Below are 20,433 nucleotides of genomic sequence, written 5' to 3'. Positions count from 1 at the left end.
GCGCGCCCCGCGATCGGTGGGACCGGGACCGGGAGAGACCTCCCGGGACCAACCCCCCGGGACCGGGAGTACAGAGAGAGAGAGACACACTGGGACCGAGACTGAGACTGCAGAGACAATCCCCGGGACCAGGACGGGGACCAGGACTGGCAAGAGAGTCTCGGGACCGGCACCGGGACCACCGAGACTCCCGGACCGGCACCGCCAGGAGACCCCCGTGAACAGGGACCCCCGAGAGCCCCCCGGCCATGGCGGGGGGCAAGGCGGGGCCCCGGCGGCGGCCCATGACCTTGGCCGAGGCGGGCCCGGGCACCGAGAACGAGCGGCTCGGGGTGATCCGGCTCAGCATGTTCGAAAACCCGCTCATCATCAAGGTGAGCCCCGGGCCCCCACTGCGAACGGGACCCCCGGGAGGGCAGGAGGGGGGGGTCACGGTCCCCGAGGCAGCTCCTCAGCGGAAAAGGTTCCCCTTAAGGTTGAAAACGGGAGGGGAAAATTGGTTTCCTCGCTGCTCCTTCGTGTTTCAAAGTCCCGGTGGTCCCAGAGGGTGACGGGTACAGAGTTCTCCCTCTGAGGGTCGGGGGTTTTCCCAGTCTGTGGTCCCACAGTTTGGGGAGCTCGGGGACAGGGACTGGGATGTCACTGAGGTGGCTCTTCATCCCCCCCAGAAGATGAGGCAGAGGAGGGTGGCACACAAACTGCACCTAAATACCACCAGCACTGGAAGGGGCTGCCCAGGGAGGTGGGGGGGTCTCCATCCCTGGATGTGTCCAAGGATGGACATGTGTCCATGGCTGGACATGGCACTCACTGCTCCGATCTGGTTGACAATGTTGGTCAAAGGTTGGACTCGATGATCTTGGAGGGCTTTTCCAACCTTAAGGATTCTGTAATTAGGATTTCCAGCCCTGCTGTGGAGGCTCTGGTCCCTTCTCAAACTCCTGACACTTCTCAACTTGTATCCCCGCCCTGCCCACCGGCCGAGCTCGGGGCGGGCCTTACGAAGTTTTAGGCATCTCCCTTCGGTTGGTTCCTCCTCCTCGACCTCCACAACCCACCGCAGGTCCCGCTTTAACCCCGCCTGCCCCGGACCGAGCAGCAGCTGAAAGTGCAGCTCCCGTCCCCTGGATGGCACTCGCGGAACAGCTTCGTGCCCGAACCAGCGCTCCCAGCCCGGTCCCCAGCAGGGAACGAGCCCCGAGCCCTCCGGGCCGGGGGACACGGCGGGTGCAGCTGGATCGGCTGCTCTTTGGTCCTTTCCCTGCCGAGGTTCTGCTCCAAAGCCTTGTTTTCCCAACGCAGCCAGCGGTGACACTTTAACCGCGGAGTTCAGCTCTTGAGCTCCCTCAGTAATCGCACCCCGGCTTGGAAGTCGGCCATAAAAAGTCTGGAATATCGCTGAAAATTTTAGTCTTTGCAACGTTGAATAACTTTTCTTGCTTTCTCATGAAATTCTAAAAATATGTTTGGAAATTATATCAGGCAAAAAAAAAAAGAAAAGCAGGCTTTGCATCAGAACTCAAAAGCAGCTTCACTTGTTCAAATCCACAACTTCTACTTTCTTTCTTTTCCTCTGGATCCTGTAAATTTGATGGGAAGTGTCTTTGCTTAAATGTGGAATAAGGGGTGATTTCTCACCTAGTTGCCCCCTAGAAAGAGCTGGTGTGACACAGAATGTGAACCTCCTCGGGATGGAGGCAGCCCCACACCTTCCTCATCCCTCCAAACTGATCTGCCTTTCTCAGCAAAAGGTGTTGGTAAATACCCTTGTAGATAATGCCTGAATATGCATCAGAAAAACATGTAATTATATGGCATTCCAGGTATGCAAAGGCATAATTGAAGGGTTTGGGTCAATTCTACTTATTTACATTCCTTAAATTGCAATATGTATAAACCACCCATCAGCACCGTGAATCCCAGCTCCACAAATGGAACACTGGGAGAATTATAACACTGGAGGGAGACTATTTACAAGGGCTTGTAGTGACAGGACAAGGGGGAATGGCTTCAAACTCACAGAGGGCAGGGTTAGATCAGATACCAGGAGGAAACTCTTCCCTGTGAGAGTGCTGAGGCCCTGGCACAGGTTGCCCAGAGAAGCTGTGGCTCCTCCATCCCTGGAAGTCCAAGGCCAGGTTGGGCAGGGCTTGGAGCAACCTGGGATAGTGGAAGGTGTCCCTGCCCATGGCAGGGGGTGGAACAGGATGAACTTTAAGGTCCGTTTCAATCTGTATTTCTGCTCTGTGGCCAGGTAAAACTAAAATTAGAGCAAGTTTTTTTGGGGGGAAAAAATAGTGTTCGATTTTAGCACCCTGGACAATTCCTGTTCTCTCAGGGCTTCCTTGCCAGGGGGGTGCCTGCTGGTAGGGATGTAAGGAGATTTGCATCCACCTGATGGAATCCTTGAGCATGGAGCAGCTGGGCTGTTACCAGGGATGGTTTTACTCTTGGAACCAGCGGTAATTTCACCTCGTGGTAGGTTCTGTTGTAAAGTCTGTGGCAGCAAACCCCCCCCTGCCAGCTGCCTTCCCACACTGTGCTGTGCCCCAGCAAATGCTGGATTTACCAGGGTGTCCTTCACTGCCAGGGGGTGACAGGGAAGGGATGGCATTTGACTAGGTGAACGCTGGCACTTGGCCAGTCCCCCTCACTGGTGCACACACTGGCACTGACATACTTACAGCATCAGCCCTCTGCCACATCTCCTCCTGCTTCCAGCTGCAGTCTGGAGCCTCTTCTCCCTCAGGAGAGCCCTGGGGACATGGCATTTTGGAGAGGCTGGCCAGCAGGTCCCAGCCCTCACGCTGTGCAGGGCCACCTGAAAACCAAGGACACAGAGATGGTTTAGAAGAAAGGGACAAAAGGTTTTGAGACAACTGCTGCTTGGACAAGTGCTGCTGGCAGCTGAGGGAGGGCATGAAGAACACACAGCTCCAGCAGCTGCCATTCAGATCCTCTGGACAGCAAATACACAGGAACCTGAGGCCCAGGAGTGATGGATGGGACACTTGGTCCCCAAAACCTTGGTCAAAGTGTGACATACCCCCACTTTGCAGCAGCCAACAACAGGATCTGCTGCTTTCTCTCCCAGTTCTTTTATTTATCTTCTAAATGTGGCATCATGTATCCAAACGAGACCACTGCCCAGACTGTTTCTGGCTCTGCCCAGCCCCATCCCACCAGGATGTGTCCACACACACTGGCTATCACAGATTAAAACCATCATCTTCTCACATCAAGACTTCTAGGGATAAATGCTCTAATTTTTCTCTGCTAGAATGTATGATGTGTTTTAATTAATCGAGGAGTTAAATGAGTTATCAATATATATATTTGCTTGCAGCATAAAACTGAGGAAAGTATTTCATCTACTGATGCCAGTGAAAAACTGAGCGAAGCATTTTTGGTTTGTTTTCACCAATAAAAGCCTTAGCCAAGCACTTTCCCTGTACAAACTTACTGAAAATTCCTGTGTTACAAAAATAAACCAGCTCTGGGAAGGAAATAAAGAGCTTACCACACTTAACCCCTGGCATGCTCAACAGGAACTACAGAAAAAGTTGTCCATAGAAGTTTGGTGACATTTATATGGAGATCTTCTGGATAACATGGCATAAATAAGTTCCAAAGTCATTGTGTCACCAGTGTGAAATCAGACACATCCCTGGGGTGTGAAGGTAAATGGAGAATTCAGCCCCACGTGCCAAAGCATCCTCCTACCTGTTTAAGTGGAGCCCCAGGACATGCAGAAAGCAAGGAACTGCTCTCCAGGAAATGCCCTCAGAGTGAGAGGCACCTGACTCACCTTCAGAGCCCCAACAGCAGCTCTCGACATGCAAAAGTTGTTTCAGAACCAGCAGTTCTGAGGAGGAAGAGGAGGAGAGCACAGGAAAGGCTGGCACCAGGTCTCAGTCCAGGCTGCAGGAGAGACAGAGATTTAACAAACAGAACTGCTGGAATGTGCAATACTTGTTTTAAAAGCTGATTATTTACATAAAAACTGATGCCAGGCTGTCTTTATTGGTCTGAATGCCAGGCCATTTAGGATTCATTTTCCTAAGCTTTCCTCTCCAGCCCTGAGGGCTGGAATTTTTTCTTTTTTCCAAATAGGACTGAACAAAAGCCACAGGACTCCAGCAATAAAATTTCAGTGGCTACAATCTCCAGAAGAAGAATATATGATCAAAAAAAGCTCACAAAACTACAGGAACTGGCACACGAGGGCCCAGTAATCCCAGCAGAGGAAGGATTTGCTAAACCAGGGAGAGTGAACTGCCCTTTTTGTGGAGGAAGAGGAGGCACAGGAGAGCTCTCCCTGGGCTCCCCCAGGAGCTGCTCCATGCTCATGGAGGGTGGGGGTAACAACAGGGCACTAACCAGGTGGCCACAGGACTCCACTCCCTAAGTGGGTACCAGGTAAAGGCAGAAATCACTCACCAGGCTTTGGTTTTTCCTCTCACTCCTCTTGAAGTATTTCTGCCACAGAACAAGGCACTGCTGAAAGTTGTTGCAAAATCATTTCAGTTTCTGGAATGAACCACAGGATGGACACTACAAAAGCAAGCAGGGACATTTGATCAAACTAAAATTGTGTCACATTGTGAAAAAAGGGGAAAAAAAGCTGTAATTAAGCAAGAGACAAACATGGACAAATGCACAGTGTGAAAAATAAAGTTAGAACTTGGAGCTGTAAACTGCATCATCACAAACATCTCTTGCAAACAGTAATTACTGAAAGGGCAGGTTTTCCATCACTCTGGAGCTGAAGCATTATTAATAAACCTGCACTGTGGCTGCAGTGGGGCTTTTACATCTGAATGTTGTGTTCAATCTTTAAGCCTTTATCCCTTACCTTACTGTGAGGTGTTTTTTTTTTACATTCTCTCCAAATCCACTCATCTTCATTAGCTTTTCTTGCATCAGCCTGCTGAGGAGCCAAGGTGAACCCAGAACCACACTCCCATCTCTCCAAGCCCTTTCCCAGGGCAGAACCAGGAGGCACCACTCACCTGTGTAATCCTCACCCACCTTTGTGCAAGGATTGCTGACCTGGGCAGGAAGGGAAGGTGCTAAAAGAGAGGCTTCCTTAAAAATACCCCCATGGCTGGATGCTCAGAGAGGGCTGGATGAGCCATCAGAAGTGTGCAGGGGTAGTGTCTGTGTGAGGACTGGCACTGACAGGAGCAAAATCATTCCCTTTCCACAGGGCACCCAGGCTCTGAGTGAGCTGAGACAGCCCAGGCAGGGATGTCAGATCCCCTTATCCCTGCTCTCCTCCAGTGATCTGGGCCTTCAGCCACAGCCAAGATCTCAGAGCTGCTTCCACATGGCCCAGCTCTGCTGCTGGCATCACAACTCTGTGAGGCAGCTTCCAGAATATTTAGATAACTTTCCTCAGGTGATAGCTTTGATGATTTAAATAACTCTGTTTCCTCTCCTAACCTAAACCTGCTCTAAGCTGTTTGGAATCAATACATCTGTTGAAAATTTGGTCAGAGACCGGGTTTTAGTTTGTCTGCTCAGGTAAAGAACCCCCACAACACAGAGCAGAGTGGCCACAAGTGCCTTGAGCTGTATTTGCAATAAGGTTGTCTTATTTGCTGTTAATTATACTATTTACCTCAAATCACTGCATGTGCTGAGCATCCTGCCTTCTGTGCTTCCTGCTTGGGGACACTGAGGTTTAATTAGTGTTTAGGCAGCATTTTGTGTGCTTATTACTATTATTATTATATCACTCGTACCATTATATTTTTGCAATCTAAGACCAGTGTTGTGCTTTTAAAAATGTATTCTGAAATGTCTACATTGTACAGCTCAATAATTCATTAGAGAAATAAGCTAATGAAGGGCTGGTTAGTCAAATAATCATTAGGTTTGGTTCTGAGCTTTCTTTCCAATGCTCCGACTTCTAAGGGTTTTCTTCTCAGCATGAACTCATTTAAGATTTTTAAATGAATTATTTGGTACACTAAAAATTAAACTCCTTATGAGCTTTAGTGCCCTCCCATATTTTGCACAGACACCACTGAAATAAATAAGGTATTTCCAAGAGGCAAATAAACATTCTGCATGAGCGAAAGGAGTGGTTTTTTTACTCCTGGTTATTTGAACACAGGACTTGGGCTGCACACTGCCAGCTGTGATTCAGCAGGCAGAGGGACAGCACCAGCAGCACCAGGTATTCAGAGCTGCTCACCCCCAAGATCCACATGCAGGATGCAAAATCAAGCAAAAGGGCATTTTGATCCTTTATGTGAACAAAACAATGCAAATTGGTGAGACTAATAAGCCCAGAAACGTTACAAGGTGAATGCCTTTTATGTTCGTGAAAATCTTCTATGTTTATTTGTCTAATACAATGGAAATAAAGCTTCAAAGGCTCTTTGATTTAAAAGTGCATTATTGAAGTCAGCCAGAACGATAATAATGGTTAGACCAAATTGTTGCATTATGACCCTAATGGCAGCACTGTCATAGCACAGAACATCTGTACAGCCTCTTGCCTCATTTGGTGGTGATGTAAAAGCAAAAATTAAGCCAAAGGATGAGAGAATGAGGGCAGAATAGGGAAAAAACTAAAATGAAAAAGGCTCACAAATGGGTCCATACATTCACAGTGCACCCAGAGCTGCAGCAGGATATAAATTTTTATGATGAACCTAAAACTTAGGCTTTATTATCTGAAAGATTTAAGAAACTTTGGGGGAGAGCCCCCACCAGTTTACAGTGCTGGCCTTGAGCCACACTAAGGCAAGAGATTATTTTCAGACCAAGTCAGGGATATTCCAAATCCCACTAATATGACCTTAACCCACCAACCCTTCTCCAGGGACACCAAGCCCAGCAGACTGAGAGCAGCACCAGAGACCCAGCTAAACCTTGTAAGAGCACAGGAACAGCTCTCCCCTCTTTCCTCTCCATCCTCAGCTTCCCACTCCACCACCAATAAATATCCCTCCTTCTCTGGAAGAGGCACCAGGAAGTGCCCTGAGCACAGAGGAAAGGCTGGTGGGGGCTCAGTGAGGACAGTCCTGGACAGGAGGGTGTTAGACAGGCAACTGTGGGGCAGCTGCCCAAGGAAAAGGTGAAAAGCTCTTTATTTTTACCTTCCCCACAATCATTCTCCTCCTTTTTGAGTGCTGCCTGGCAGAACACAGAGCAAACAGAGCCCGTCCTCGGCAACCACAGGGACCAACATTTTCAGCTCCTCATTTTTGCAAGTTTTTAGCCTCACTTTCCCCAAGGGCAGATTGCTTTCCATGCAAATTCTTAGAGCTGCTCTTATGCCTAATTATTGAATTTGAGAAGCCTTTGTCATCTAGCAGGGATTGTTTTGTTCTTGCTTGGCTGCTCACATTGTACAGATTAGATAGAACCTGCATTTCTGAGAATATTTTCCTTTTTAACCATTTGTATTTTATAAAATAAATTACACTGACTTTTCTACTCACATTTATTTGAAGTAGCATAGATAAATGGAAGTGGGACTCTTATTACTAGATTTCCAACAACAGCCTTGAAGAAAACTTCAATATCAAGGGAAATACCTCTAGTTTGATTTGTTTAAGCAAACCAACACAGGATTTGTGCCTAAAAATCTTACAAGTGAAACCTGATTAAAAATAATAGTGTAACTCCCTGGCTGGGGGAATAAAAATCAGTAAAGCAAACACAGTGAACCTTGTAAAGAGCAAAGTAGCCTGAAAAATATCACTGGTTTTTATGAGGAGCTTCGGGCTGCTCACCCAGGTAGAAGAGCCCCTTTGTTTGCAGCTTTTCAACTTCCCAACATTTGCTGTCTCCATCACCCTTCCAGCTCCCAGGAGATGCCAACGGGACGGTCAGGAGGTGACTGTAACTCCACTAATGACCACGTATTATGGGGTGGTAAAGCCCTACTCTAACCCAAACCCAAGTTTCCCCACACAAGCTCCATCCCTATCCTTGCCAGGCTCTGTCCCACCACTCCCGGAGCCGCGGAGAGGGGCTGCAATCCCACCTCTGCCATAGCCAGGGAGCTAAAATCATTCCCAGCTTAGCCCCAGCGCTGAAAAGCACAGTCCCAGATCACCCCCGTGGTTAGTTAGCATTTAGATAGGCTGGGCCGGGGCTCTCCACAATAGGCATCAAAGCTGAACTCTTGGTGCAGCGAGAGGGATTAATTTCTTTAACCAACATGCCTGATCTGGCCTATCTCATTACCCTGCCTTGTCAGTGTCGATGTTAGATTTGATTGAAGATTATACCATTTAGGCCTTTCCCCTGTTTTCCACAGAAATCAGGCCTATTGAATTGCACATTCTTCCATGGGCCCCTGTCAATACTCAGTGGCCTGAGCCTCTAATTCTGCTTCATTTAAACTTCATCAACTTTTCCAATCAAGTGGAAGGATCTGAAATAGGCTCCGTAAGCAGAAAGGCCCTTTTTTCCTTTTGTCAGATAATTTATTCTGTTTTCTCTTTCTCTCCCCCTCGCTTCCCCACCTCTTTCTCTTTTTCTTCTTTTCGCTCCCTTTCCCTGATGCTGAAAATGAGATTACAGTATTTAAATGACTATGATAATCAATCGGGGGACCTTGAGCCGAGATTGAGGTTAATTTTTCTTAGCAGAACAAAGAAGCGTGATGCCATCGGGGATTTGAAGGTGCAATCTGTGTTTCATGCTTGTATTCCTGCCTCCCACCCCCCCCCCAAACAGAAACTGCAGTTTTAGGAGTCTTTTCTTGTTTCTAACTATGCAGTTGTTGTGATTTTTTTTTTTTTTTTAAGAGGCAACCCCTAGGAGAGAAAAAAATGTAATTTTGGGCTGATAAACAGCTAACAGCCTTCAATCAACAATTTTAATAAGAAAAAAAAATCACTTACATGGTGAGACTGCACATCTAATGAAAATGCTATCATTACCTTATTTATTTTTAAATATATTTGGAATAATTTTCAGCAGTGCTAGGAGTAGTCCTTCCAGCCTACACAGCAGAGTTGGGAACTTTTAACTGAATTCCTCCTTTTATCCAGCCACTCTTCCTCCTTAGCATCTTTCTTGGTTGCCTGGAAAAAAGTTGAAACTTTCGTCATGATTTTGCTAATCAGAAATGGAATCGCTTATGTTCTTCTTAGAATCTGCCTTGAAATGGCTTGTTAAGTCTTTAGATGATGTATTTTTGGTTGTAACACGCCAGCTCACCTGGATCATTCCCATTCCCTGCTCTGGAAGAGAGAAAGAGAAAAATATGCATTTCTTTGCTTCCATCCTAGCTGTCTTGTCAGTGCTGTTTTACATGCTGCCACCCAATGTTATCTTTTATTTGTGTCAGGAGAGAGGATTTGACAAGTTCAGTATACAATGTTCATTTGGCAAGGCAAATTTTTCATACCAATTTTGAGTAGAAAATGAAACCATCTTTCAACACAACGAGCAGCATCATTTTTGGACAGACTTATTATGAGAAGAAGAATTGCAAAACTTTATTTCCCCGCACGATCCAAAAGAAAAACAAACCTGGAAATGAGACATTTAAACAAAAAAATAAAACCATGTATGAATGTTTGAGGCCATCAGTTTGTTTTAGAAATAAAAAAATAACCACCGGCTGCTGTCAGGTAGCTGTGGCCTCCTTTTTGTTAATCAGATGCTGCTGAATTTGGTTGCATCATAATGTAGCTTTTGTTTCAAACCTTTTAAGCTGTCAGACGATTGGGGAAGGCAGATCAGACCGACTTGAGAAGTTTGTCAGTGTTTGCCAAGCAAAACAGTCATTAGTCAACAGTGTAGGCTGAGCTTTGAGAAGGGGCTCAGGGCATGAGCCAGGGAGGGACCAGGGGCATTTCAAAGGGCTCTGGGTGCTTTGCCTCCCCCCCCCCGAATCCCAAATGTAACTTCTGGCAGTACTAAATACTCTGAACAAGCCAATTAATGGAAAAATCTCATTGTAAATTCTGCTGTCCCATGTGTCTCCCAGCAGGTTCCTCAGGGATGAGGTTTTGTTTCTGCCAGCCCCTCACCACAATGGGCTTCTGCTCCACGACAAGGACTTGCTGGTGCAACTGCATAGGCAGGACCCAAGACAGTTAAATAAATGTTTCCTAAGGAAGAACATGCATTAAAAAGGGCTGTCAAACCTTCAGTGGGTGACAAATTCATTTTAGCCCCCAGGATCCCTGCAAGGTTGGGAGGTGCAGCCTGGGAGCCCATATAGGGCATGTTCTGCAACTCCACAGGAAACTTCAGCCTGTGGTGGGAATTGGAGGATCTCTGATGCCCCAGCTACACCCCACTGTGAATTTTACCCCCACCAAAGCCCCAGGATGCCTGAACAGCCTCACAGACTTCTCTCAGGCAGTGGTTTGCTCTAACAGTGTCCTCTCTTTAAGCAAATGTTGACTCACCACGGGGAAATTAAAACTCCATTAGGCTTTGCCACATTGTAGAGCAGACCCCATTATAGCAGGCGAGTTGCAATTAATTGGTTTCCTCAGATATTACTCAATTCTGGGAAGGCACAGTTAGATGGGAAGGACAGGGCTGATCTAAACAATCATTTCCTAAAATAACATAATCTAAATAAACTAATGAAGTGATTACATAGTTATTAATCTAAATATAAAGAAGAGTCAAAAGAAAATATTGGGTATATAACAATTTAGAAAGAACAGTAGAGTTAATACCATTCTGGTTAGACTCATCATGAGGCAATCAGCATTTGTGCTTAAAGATGGATGCTGGTTTAGCAGATTAATTATATTTCATGCAAAAAGCTGCCATTTCAAAGAGTCCCATCTTCTGCTTATTTTGGCCTGTTGTGCATTCTACTCAACATTTCAACACATAGATGGAAGGGGCCACTGCCTACATGGCACTGCAGGTTTGGGGGTTGTTTTTTAACTAAAGTTAATTTTGGATTAAGAAAAGTAAAGCAAAATAACCATAAAAACATGCTCCCTTGTGTGCAGATAGAATAATTACTAATTTGAAAATATTCTGGCCCAGGGAGGGCCCTGCACAGGCAGTCCCTGTGCAGACAGGCAGTGGGGAGCTGCAGGCTGGGGGTGCCTGGGCAGCAGTGCCTTGGGTGCTGTGGGGGTCCCCAGGGCCATGTGGGGTCCCCCAGCCTGCTGCCAGTGCAGGGAGCAGATCCAGGCATCTCCCTGGGAGCTCTGCTGTGCAAAGCTCACTCCCTTGCATTATCAGGGTAGAGAAAGCATTTGGCTTCAGGAGAATAAATAACTAGGCCTTATAAGTCATTAAAAATGTATTACAAGAAAAATACAGTGCAGCTTTAAATAGAAAACAAAGCAACTCCTATATAAACTTTTACAATGACTGTTACTCAGACTATTTTTCACTGTCTGGTTTTAAGTGAGTTGAGCATCTGTGATCTCTGGAGACTGAGATCCCTTGAAGCTGCAGTTCTCCTGCTCAGGCCTGGCAGTGCTGTGGCCTCTGTGAGGCTCCCCCAGTTTGGATGGTGGCATTGGGTGGCAGTAGCTCAGGTCTGTGACCCCCAGTTTGGATGGTGGCATTGGGTGACAGTAGCTCAGGTCTGTGACCTGCTCAGCCTCTCGGAGCTGAGATGGAGACAGAGGTTCTGGTCAGTCCCAAACTGAAACTTTGGTGTTCCCCTCCTCCTTTTTTTTTTTTTTTTTAACTGGAAATATTTTACTTGTTTCTCATTCCCTTACATTTGTGACAGTCTGACACATAGCAATTACTTCCATAAAAGATATCACCTCTCCCTGCAAACCTCCACAGACACAGACCTTGACTTAATATAAAATAAACTCTATATAGAAAGACATCAATCATTCAATGATATATCATTACTGTCTTCCTTTTTGTTATTACTTTAAATAGTTCACATAGGTAACATCAAGCATTCAGAATAATTTTTAAACCTTTCTTAAGGAATGTGCACCTTTTTTTGCAGAAACCAATATTAGCTCCACATTCTGCTCAGTGCTCCAGCTGAAGTCAGGGCGAGCTTGCTTTCAGGGGGAGATGAACTTGGTATTTTCAGACTTCAATGTTAAGAGCTTTTGTCCCCTGGTCTGGTTTTCTTTTTGTCAAGCAATATAGTGGAAGAATTAGGTGGTTAATACACCTTAATGCAATGTGGCAACTCAGCAGCAACTTTCAGCTGTGGCATGTTATGACTTTGAAGAATCAAATCCTGACTGTGATCCCAACATAAAAACTCCACCTTTTAGTATTCACAGCACTTAAACTCCCATGTGTAGCTAATAGTTTGCTCCAAGGGAAAGACTGAGCTGCCTTGGCTGGACAGTGATGAACAATTAGAGGTTGCAGCACCCAGGTGTGCTGAGGAATCCATAGTTAAATATTCAGGTCAGGGAAAGTAGGCCACAGATCTAAATGGGGACTCCTAATAGTTCTAATAATCCTAATAGAGTCCTAATGATCCTAATAGAGTTGTGGCTTCTTGGTAAGGAGGACATTTTGTGCAGCTTACATCTTTAAAAATGTGATGTTTTCATCACTGTTCTGCTGGACACAAAAGAGGGAGATCCTGCAGTGTGGTCCAGAATGAAAATGTTCTGTTCACGTGCAGGACTGTGAAATATCCAGGGGCTGGGAGGCAAGTTCAGATCTTCCCAAGTATTGGGGTATTTAGGATCTGTTTGGTTCCATTAATACATCTCTGATTCAGGATCCTGCAAGGGGGTGAGAGATCTTGGTTTGCATCTAACCCCTGACTGCAGTGTAGTGACTCAAACTAGTTTGAAAATAAGCCTGGGCAGTGCAGTGATGAAATTCATGGGTGGGAGGGAGGCAAATACCTCTTCTGCATGGACTTGTGCTCTGAGCTGCACTCCCAGCTATGGAAACTGCTGGCTGGAAACACTGGCTGAAGGTTTCTTACCAGAACAGACCCTTCGGGCTAATTCCTGCAAAAATGTGAAATTCAGCAAGTGAGAATTGGGAAAAGCAATTTCCTCTCCATGAAATGTGGGCACTCGCTTTGTTTTCTTTCTAAACTCTCAAGAACCTCTTTCTACAATGCTCCATCAGCCTCCCCCAGTTGGGGTCTTGTTGCCCACCTCCCTCCTACAAGGTTGTTAGCGGGCTGCAGTCCCTTTAATTTGGGAATTTTACAAGTAATTCTAAATTGGGATGCTGGAAAACCTGTGACCTTATCTACCGTGTCTATCCCATCAGATGTGGTTCTGTGCTTTCACTGCCATGAAAACAAAGGGGAAGAAAGTTGAACACATGGTATCCTCAGCTAGAAAGGGCTTTGCTGTAAGAGGATATTGAGTTGTTTTGTAAAGCCCAATATTACGCTTGAATTATGCCTGAATAAGGAGAAAGGACATTGTTAAAGAGCCCTAAACATTGACCAGAGTGGATCTTCTTTCTTCCAGCCCCTTCAGCGGTGTTGTTTTTGGCTGTTAATGATTTGGTATTGTATTTATAAGCCGTCAGGGTAATCCAGAGAGCAGCAGGAGGGGCAGTTGCCTTAAATAAAGCTTTACAATGCTGCTAATTAAAATGATCCTTCCTCTCCCTGTGACGACTAATGAGACAGAAAGAAGAACCGGGGAGGGTTAATGAAAATGTTGCCATGAGATTCCCTATTTTTAATTGGTCTTTTTAATGTTTTAATCTTCTTTACGGTGTGGGGGTAGAGGTGGAGAAATTTTCTCTCAACCTTTCTTGAACCGTGTCCAATAGGTTGTAACACGTGGCATTTGAAACGTCCAGTTCCAGCTTTTTATTAAGAGCCTGTAACCAAAGGTCTTCCTTGAGATGGAAGAAGCAATTTTGGACTTAACTGAGACCAGAAACAAGAAATGTGAAACCTGTTTTTAAGCTCAAGCTTCCAAAACTCCAAGGGAGCATCCGTACCCCGAGGACTGAGGCCAAGATCTATTGTGAGGGATTGGCACTGATGCTCAATAGTATTTAGAGCTTTAGGTCATGATGCTCTGTTAAATGCAATATTTATCCCATGAGCATGTCACAGTTCACCTCAGATGTCAAGAATTCAATTAATATTCTGTTTAATAGAACACACCATGACCTAACCTTTTAATACTCTTAGTGCGTCTGAGCCCTCCTTATTAGTGTCACTCTCTAACTCTCCTTCTCAGCTGATGCATCTAACAACAACTGGGATGGAGAAATTGGGAGCAGGGAGAGAGGGGAAGAGATTTAAATTGCTTTTGGACCTCACTGTGAGGGTTCAGCAGCTTTATCCCTTGTAAAACCCAGTTCACGGGGGGTTGGCACACCCCGCTTTTCCCATTTTTACAGGGTTTGTATCTTGCAAGCTTCAACTTTCTGCCAATTCAAACCCACAAAAGGCACCACCGAATTTTTCATGGTTTGAGCCGGTCCAGTTTCACTGAAATTGCCCCTGCCTGACATCACATTATCGAACTTGGGGTCAGGGGAAACCATTCATGTGAGTAACACCTGCAGGACCCAATCTTTGGCTGGAAATTCTGTCTGTGTGCTATGATGGTGGGTTATAAATACCCAGAAATCAGCACTGCAGAAATTGCCCTGCCTTGCATCTGGAAACTGGCTCAAGAGGTGAGATCCCTTGAAAGCACCGTGATTTTATAGATCAGAATAGAAAACTGGAGGACTCCTCCTGGCCTTAAGTCTTTGAGTAAACAGGGCAGCCCAGCTCCTCTGTTTGTGGTGGAAATCAGAGGCACAGAACCAGGTTTTGCCATCCTTGTGTCACCTCTAATGAGCTACCAGAAGAAAGCCATAAAAATCCAGTAAATTGTGTGTTTCAGATCACATGAATTAGGAGACAGGCTTAGTAATGTAATGGGGTTTATATCCAGCTTTTTTAAAAGAATAGAATTAAATACTCCTAATTGGGATCTGCTTCAGGCTGATACTTTTTCTGTGCAAGACCTGCATAACACATTAGAAACGGAGAGAGCTTAAAAGCAAAGTAAGTGTTTTAAATTATTCTGTGTTGTGTAGCCTTTACATTTTGAGAAGCACTAAACAGCAAGGCTTTCTTTGAGGCAGCATTTCCCTGCCTTCAGCCAGGAGGGGAAGGATGGGGTGAGCACAGAGAACACCTGCCTGCAGCTGGGAGGGGGCCACGCTATTACCACACCTGTGATTTCAGTAAGATTTGTTGGGGAGATCAGCCAATAAATACAGAGGCTGTACTGCAGCTCCTTAGAGTAGGAGGAAGAACAGACATTGTGCTAGATATTTTCATGCAACTATATTCATTATTTATGCAGAAGAAGAGATATTTCAGGAAAACAGAGCTGAACCATGAGTGACAAGGTATCTTTCCAGAGCGTAGGGTGCAGGAAAATTGCACTGAGGTTGACAGCTTTTTAATGTAGAGTCTCCATTTCACTGAATTACTGCATGTTGGCATTTCAAAAGTACAAGATGACCTATTTATTAGCTGTGAATCAAACAGAAATTACATGCTAGAAAATAAAAAAAGTTGTATGTTTCTTCCAGCTGCTAAGATGCTTATCCTACAGAAATAATATATACATAAAGGAAAACCTGGAAACAAAGGATCATCAATCACAAGGCACTAAATTTAACGTCGTAGGACCTATATTCATCTTGTAATATTGCAATCATATGTGCTTGTTCCCTTACATGTGATGTAATATTAAATGTATGTGTGTCATAATACTTTAAAATTTCACTATCCTTGCTCTGCTCAGGCTCCTATCACCCCCTTCCCTTTTGGGCAGGGAATACTGGCTTGGAAACGTGGCTTTAACAGTAACATGGATCCTAGAGCAACACAAAATGGCTCTCTGAGATCAAGTTTTCCATATTCCCGGCTGACCTCTTCAGGCACGTGCCCTCTCCCTGTACAGCCTGGCATCAGAGATGGCTCTGATTTGGGGGTGCCAGGCTCTAACCCTTCCTCTCAGTACATGCAGCACTTCTTTTATCTCCCCAAAATTCTACCCAAGCTTGAAAAAGGGCTGCCCAACATCACCTGTAGTGCACAAACCCAATTACAGTTCTTTTACATAGAGGGGTTCCTACACCACGTGGAAAAGGCAGGTGAACATCACCCATGAACATCACCCATGCAGTGTCTCTCATTCACACAAGGATGTGCTTCTGTTGTCCATCTGATCAATACACCCCCCCTAGAAATACAATTGTTCTTATTTTTCATCTGATGGTGATGCTGGATTTCATGTTTTCATTGGAGATGGCATCATCCCATGGCTTCCAGGCAATATTTGTAGGTCAGCAGTAGCTAAAGAATCCCAGAGCCTCTGTTCTGAGCAGCCTTTCAGGGTCCACCGTTAGAAAGGCAGCTGTTGCTCAGAGAAAAGCACCCTGTTCACTCCTGCTAAAAACTAACAGAGCCACAGCCAGCCCTGGGGCTTCTCTGTGAAGTTGTAAAATAGCAGGAATTTATCCACAGCTTCTAATGCAGGGAAACTACAGTTTTCTCTTATGAAAAAGCTGAATATCAATATACAGTAGAAACCAAGCACCACATTTTAGGCTCGTGTCAGAGCCACTCTTTGCCTTCCTTGTAAAAGGGCACTCCTTGCCCTTGTAAAAGGGCAGTGCCAAAACCTCAGGAGGAAGGTAACCAGATACCAAACTAAATACTAGAAACTACCAGGCCATGCAGATGGAACATTTCCCTGTGGAAAAGGCAAAGGTGGGAGGAAAAACTGCCAAGAGAGCCCAAGAAGCAGCCCTGCACTTTCCCAGAGAGGCAAATGCCACCTCTGAAGGAAATATCCTTACAAAGCATGACAGCATGTCATTTGAAGAGTGGAAATTTGGCTTTCCCAGGGAACTTTGAGATCTAGGATCTGAGCAAAGGCCCAGAAAGGAAAAGGCAAAATTGCTGGATTTGGCAACTGACATTCAAATGAAGGTGGAACAAGTTCTTGTGTTCTCTTCCCTTGTGTTCTTACAGAAACAATTAGATAAGTTGCAGGAGCAGAAATGTCCAAGCCCAAACCTGGAGCAATGTCAAATGTAGCTTTATCAGTGTATTTCATGTACCTTTTAGCTCAGAAAGTAAATAATTTTATATACCTTCCATTTTTCACTCCAAGTACCACCATCATTATGAAGAATAATCCCCACAGAAAAAGGGCAAATACATGGAACATGAAAAGGTGTGGAGAAACATTCAGGACAGATGTGGACACACACACACAAACAGTTGCTGCAAGTGTACAATAGTGATCTGATGGAGAGATTGCTACAGGCCACCAGCAGTCTGTAAACACCAAAATTTCAGCATCAGGGTGAGAAGGTGCCTCATTTCCTTCCTCACCAGTCCCTCCTGTTCCCCCACCCTCTGCAGCACAAAGTTTTGGTGTCTCACTGCGTGGCCTGGCTGGTTTTCCCAACCAGAGCAGCAGGATTTGCAGGGGAGTTGAAATGATTGCTGACTCTTTTCTTCTCATTAAGTTTGTTTACTTTGTGGACCATCAAGGCTTCCTGGCTTTGTGTCTCTCATACCCTGCCCTGAGAATCCCCAGCATTCATAAAAGTGAAGCCACCTAAACCTGCACAACTCTTATGCTGCTTAGAAAAGTCCAGATGAACTTGTATCACATTTGTAGTGTTTTGCTTTTTAAAAAAAATAACCCTAAAACCCACAAATTGGCTGCGTAAAAGAAGATTGCTGCCAGGTTTATCCTCAGACCTGGCAGTTATTGTACCCAAAACCATTCTGGAACAGCAGCTTCCAGAATCAGGGCTCCATTTATACCCCAGTGACTATGGCCAAGAGCACCAAACTCATCCTGACTTTGCAATAACCACATCCTGAAGAGGGCAATTGAGCAATAACCCTCCCAGTACAATTATCATTCCTGCTAATCCATCCCTATGGCAGAGAAAGGGAGGAGAGCATTAAAAACTGCTGCTCCAAAAAGAAATGAAGGAAAAATGACACAAAATTCCTGTGGACATATTTGAAACCCATTAGTAGAGGCACGTGGTGAACTTTATAATGGCACCTTTGGCTCTGCCACTTTGCCCTTCTGGGGCTGCAACAAAAGGTCTTTCACCAACCTTAAATTCAAATCAGCTTTGCAATTAATCAGCACCCCTTAGATATATAAGTGTGCATATATATATATTCTATCAGTATAATTTTCAGACTTATCAGTACAGTGTCTACTCACAATAGCTGGATAAAGCACATTTTTAAATACCTGCTGATCCAAGTATTTTGCAATAGAAGCAGGGCAGTTATTTCATCATTGCACATTCAATCCAAGTTAACACACAGGATCTTTGGGAAAAAAAAAAAAATCTATACATTAGAAACATTTAATTGACCACTTGATGTTATTCCAGTCCCTCTGTGTTGAATCCTGAATGGTAAAACTTAACAGGACTCTTTTTTGCTTGAATTATCCTCCTCCTCTTGCATATATACAAGCTACGTGTTCTAATGCAAGGCTCATACATTTGTCTTAGTAATTTATCTCATTTCCTTTGGAATGGTGTCCCTCAGTGGCTCAGAGAAAGTGGAGCGGTTGTTTTAATAGATTTGAGTTTTATCTGCCTCTCTATTTGCAGCAGGGCATAATAATAATAAATTATGATACTAATAAGTAGGTTGTGCAGAATGGACTACAGTGGTACCACTTCCCTCCCCCTCCAAAAAAGTAATTTATGGGTACATTCTTGTGACTTTAGGGGTGTAATAAATTATCAGGGTTCGTTTTTCCATCCAATTTGAGGCAGTGCAGCTGTGTTTTGCAAGCAATAAACTCTCTTGTTGTATTTCTTAGCTAAGCACTGAAAAACACGGGGTGATTTTTTTTCCCTCCCTTCCCAATTATTGTTGCAATGCCTGGTAGCTTCTCTGTAGTTAAGGGTTTGCCAGGGCTTCTATTATAAACCTCAATTTTCAGGGGCCTATAACTTTGCTCTTTTAAATCATAGAGGGCTAGAATTTGGTATGTACATCTCTCTAAATTTTATGCTTTTTTAACTGAGAAAAAGGCAAATTTTTTAAGGAGTCCAGAACTTGATATTTTAGCCATGTGTGGAAGTCACACATGGTAATGCTTGGTTGCCTTTTCAGCTCCTGAAAAGCCTATGAGTGTCTCTTATTTTGGACACATCTTGGGGCAGTGTTTGGATCCTAATTATTTTTCTGATACTGTACAAGAAGGGGAGCACCACGTGCCACTTTCCTGCTGGAGTTTTGGGGATCAAGGACAAGTCAGCCAGTTGCAGGAGCTGCCTTCTTAAAGGTGATGCCCTGCTGTTGAGTGCTGGTCCAGGAGTTCAGTGTGCTGCAAATACAGAGGGTGTAAAGGAAACTGCAGCAATTCACCCTTCCCCAGCAGCCACAGGCAGCCTCAGCCAACTGTATCGACCAAAATGCTGTCAGAGGGGCTCTGGATTCAAGGAGAGGTTAAGAGTCTGGACCTGGCTCCCATTCCTACACCTGCCCTCTTTGCATTCAGCCTGACACGAGCAAGGGTCAAAGAAGGGAGGAAGGAAACGAGAAGATACAACAGCAACATTAGAATTGCACAATCTACAGCAACCTTGGAGACCCAGGGCTGGGAAGTGCAGTGTGTGTGCCCAGCTCTGCCAGGAAATGGTGCATTCCTTCCCCTCTGCAAAACCTTACTGAATGGGGAAACAAGCCAGTGCTGCTTTGTGCAGGTACAATTATGTCCTGTATGTATTTTGCAGCCTCTGCTGTGCAACAGGGAGCCAAACACCTTCCAACCCAAGGGAGTAAACCAAGAGTGGAGTAAAAATGACTCCAGGTTTCCGGGGTGCTCTCAGGGAGGGAAGGAGCAGCTCCCAGCCCCTTTGTGCAGGCTGCTCTTCCAGCTGCTCAGATCAGGCCATGCAGCACTGCCAGACTAATGCTGCTGCTAAAGCTGCCTTCTACGTGATCAGCAATTAAGCTGTGAAGTCAGCCCCTTAATATTATGTTAACATAGTTCAGTATATTAAATGTAAAACAAGTCATAATTTTTAAAGGTACCTCAGCTTACTGAGTTTAAATAAAGGCAGCAGTAGGACTATCACAGCCATATGCAAATCACCTGCATTTTAAAGCTAACAATAGATTTTGCTTTATTGTTTTGGCATTTAACGAGTGGGAAAATAATAAATTAAGCCACATGGGGAATCCCTGGTGTTTTTACAAACTGAAGCAGTGCCCATTTGGAGAGAGAACATTCCCCATTTTTCTCCCCAGCTGCATTTCTCTTAACCCACCACCTTATTAAAGCTTATAGGGCAAAATTCTCTTCTCATATTCCTCTGGCAGCTCTTAGTCCACATTCAGCTCTCCCTGCCTTCCTGGCTGTCTTTCATCCTGCCAGCTCTCTCTGCAGACAGGAAAGAGAAGAAGAGTAAAGACTGGCTGGGCTATGGGGAGTCAGAAGAAGGATGTTGTCATAGTTTTAGGAGGGTTACAATAGCTATTAGAGC

General features: G+C 45.0%; 1 protein-coding gene across 1 annotated transcript in view; it reads left to right on the top strand.

Annotated features, from left to right (window-relative positions):
• The first annotated feature begins 56 nt into the window (after positions 1 to 56).
• Positions 57 to 20,433, top strand: part of CFAP77 (cilia and flagella associated protein 77) — a 60,255-nt gene continuing 39,878 nt past the window's right edge. Inside the window, exon 1 of the mRNA XM_064676844.1 lies at positions 57 to 374. Within this exon, the coding sequence (XP_064532914.1) occupies positions 249 to 374 (126 nt within the window). The 5' untranslated portion in view covers positions 57 to 248. The remainder of the gene's footprint in view (positions 375 to 20,433) is intronic.

This window comes from Pseudopipra pipra, chromosome 20 (assembly GCF_036250125.1).
Source record: "Pseudopipra pipra isolate bDixPip1 chromosome 20, bDixPip1.hap1, whole genome shotgun sequence".
Taxonomy (NCBI): domain Eukaryota; kingdom Metazoa; phylum Chordata; class Aves; order Passeriformes; family Pipridae; genus Pseudopipra; species Pseudopipra pipra.
The sequence above is the reverse complement of the archived record's forward strand: the minus strand, read 5'-3'. Positions and strand labels throughout refer to the sequence as shown.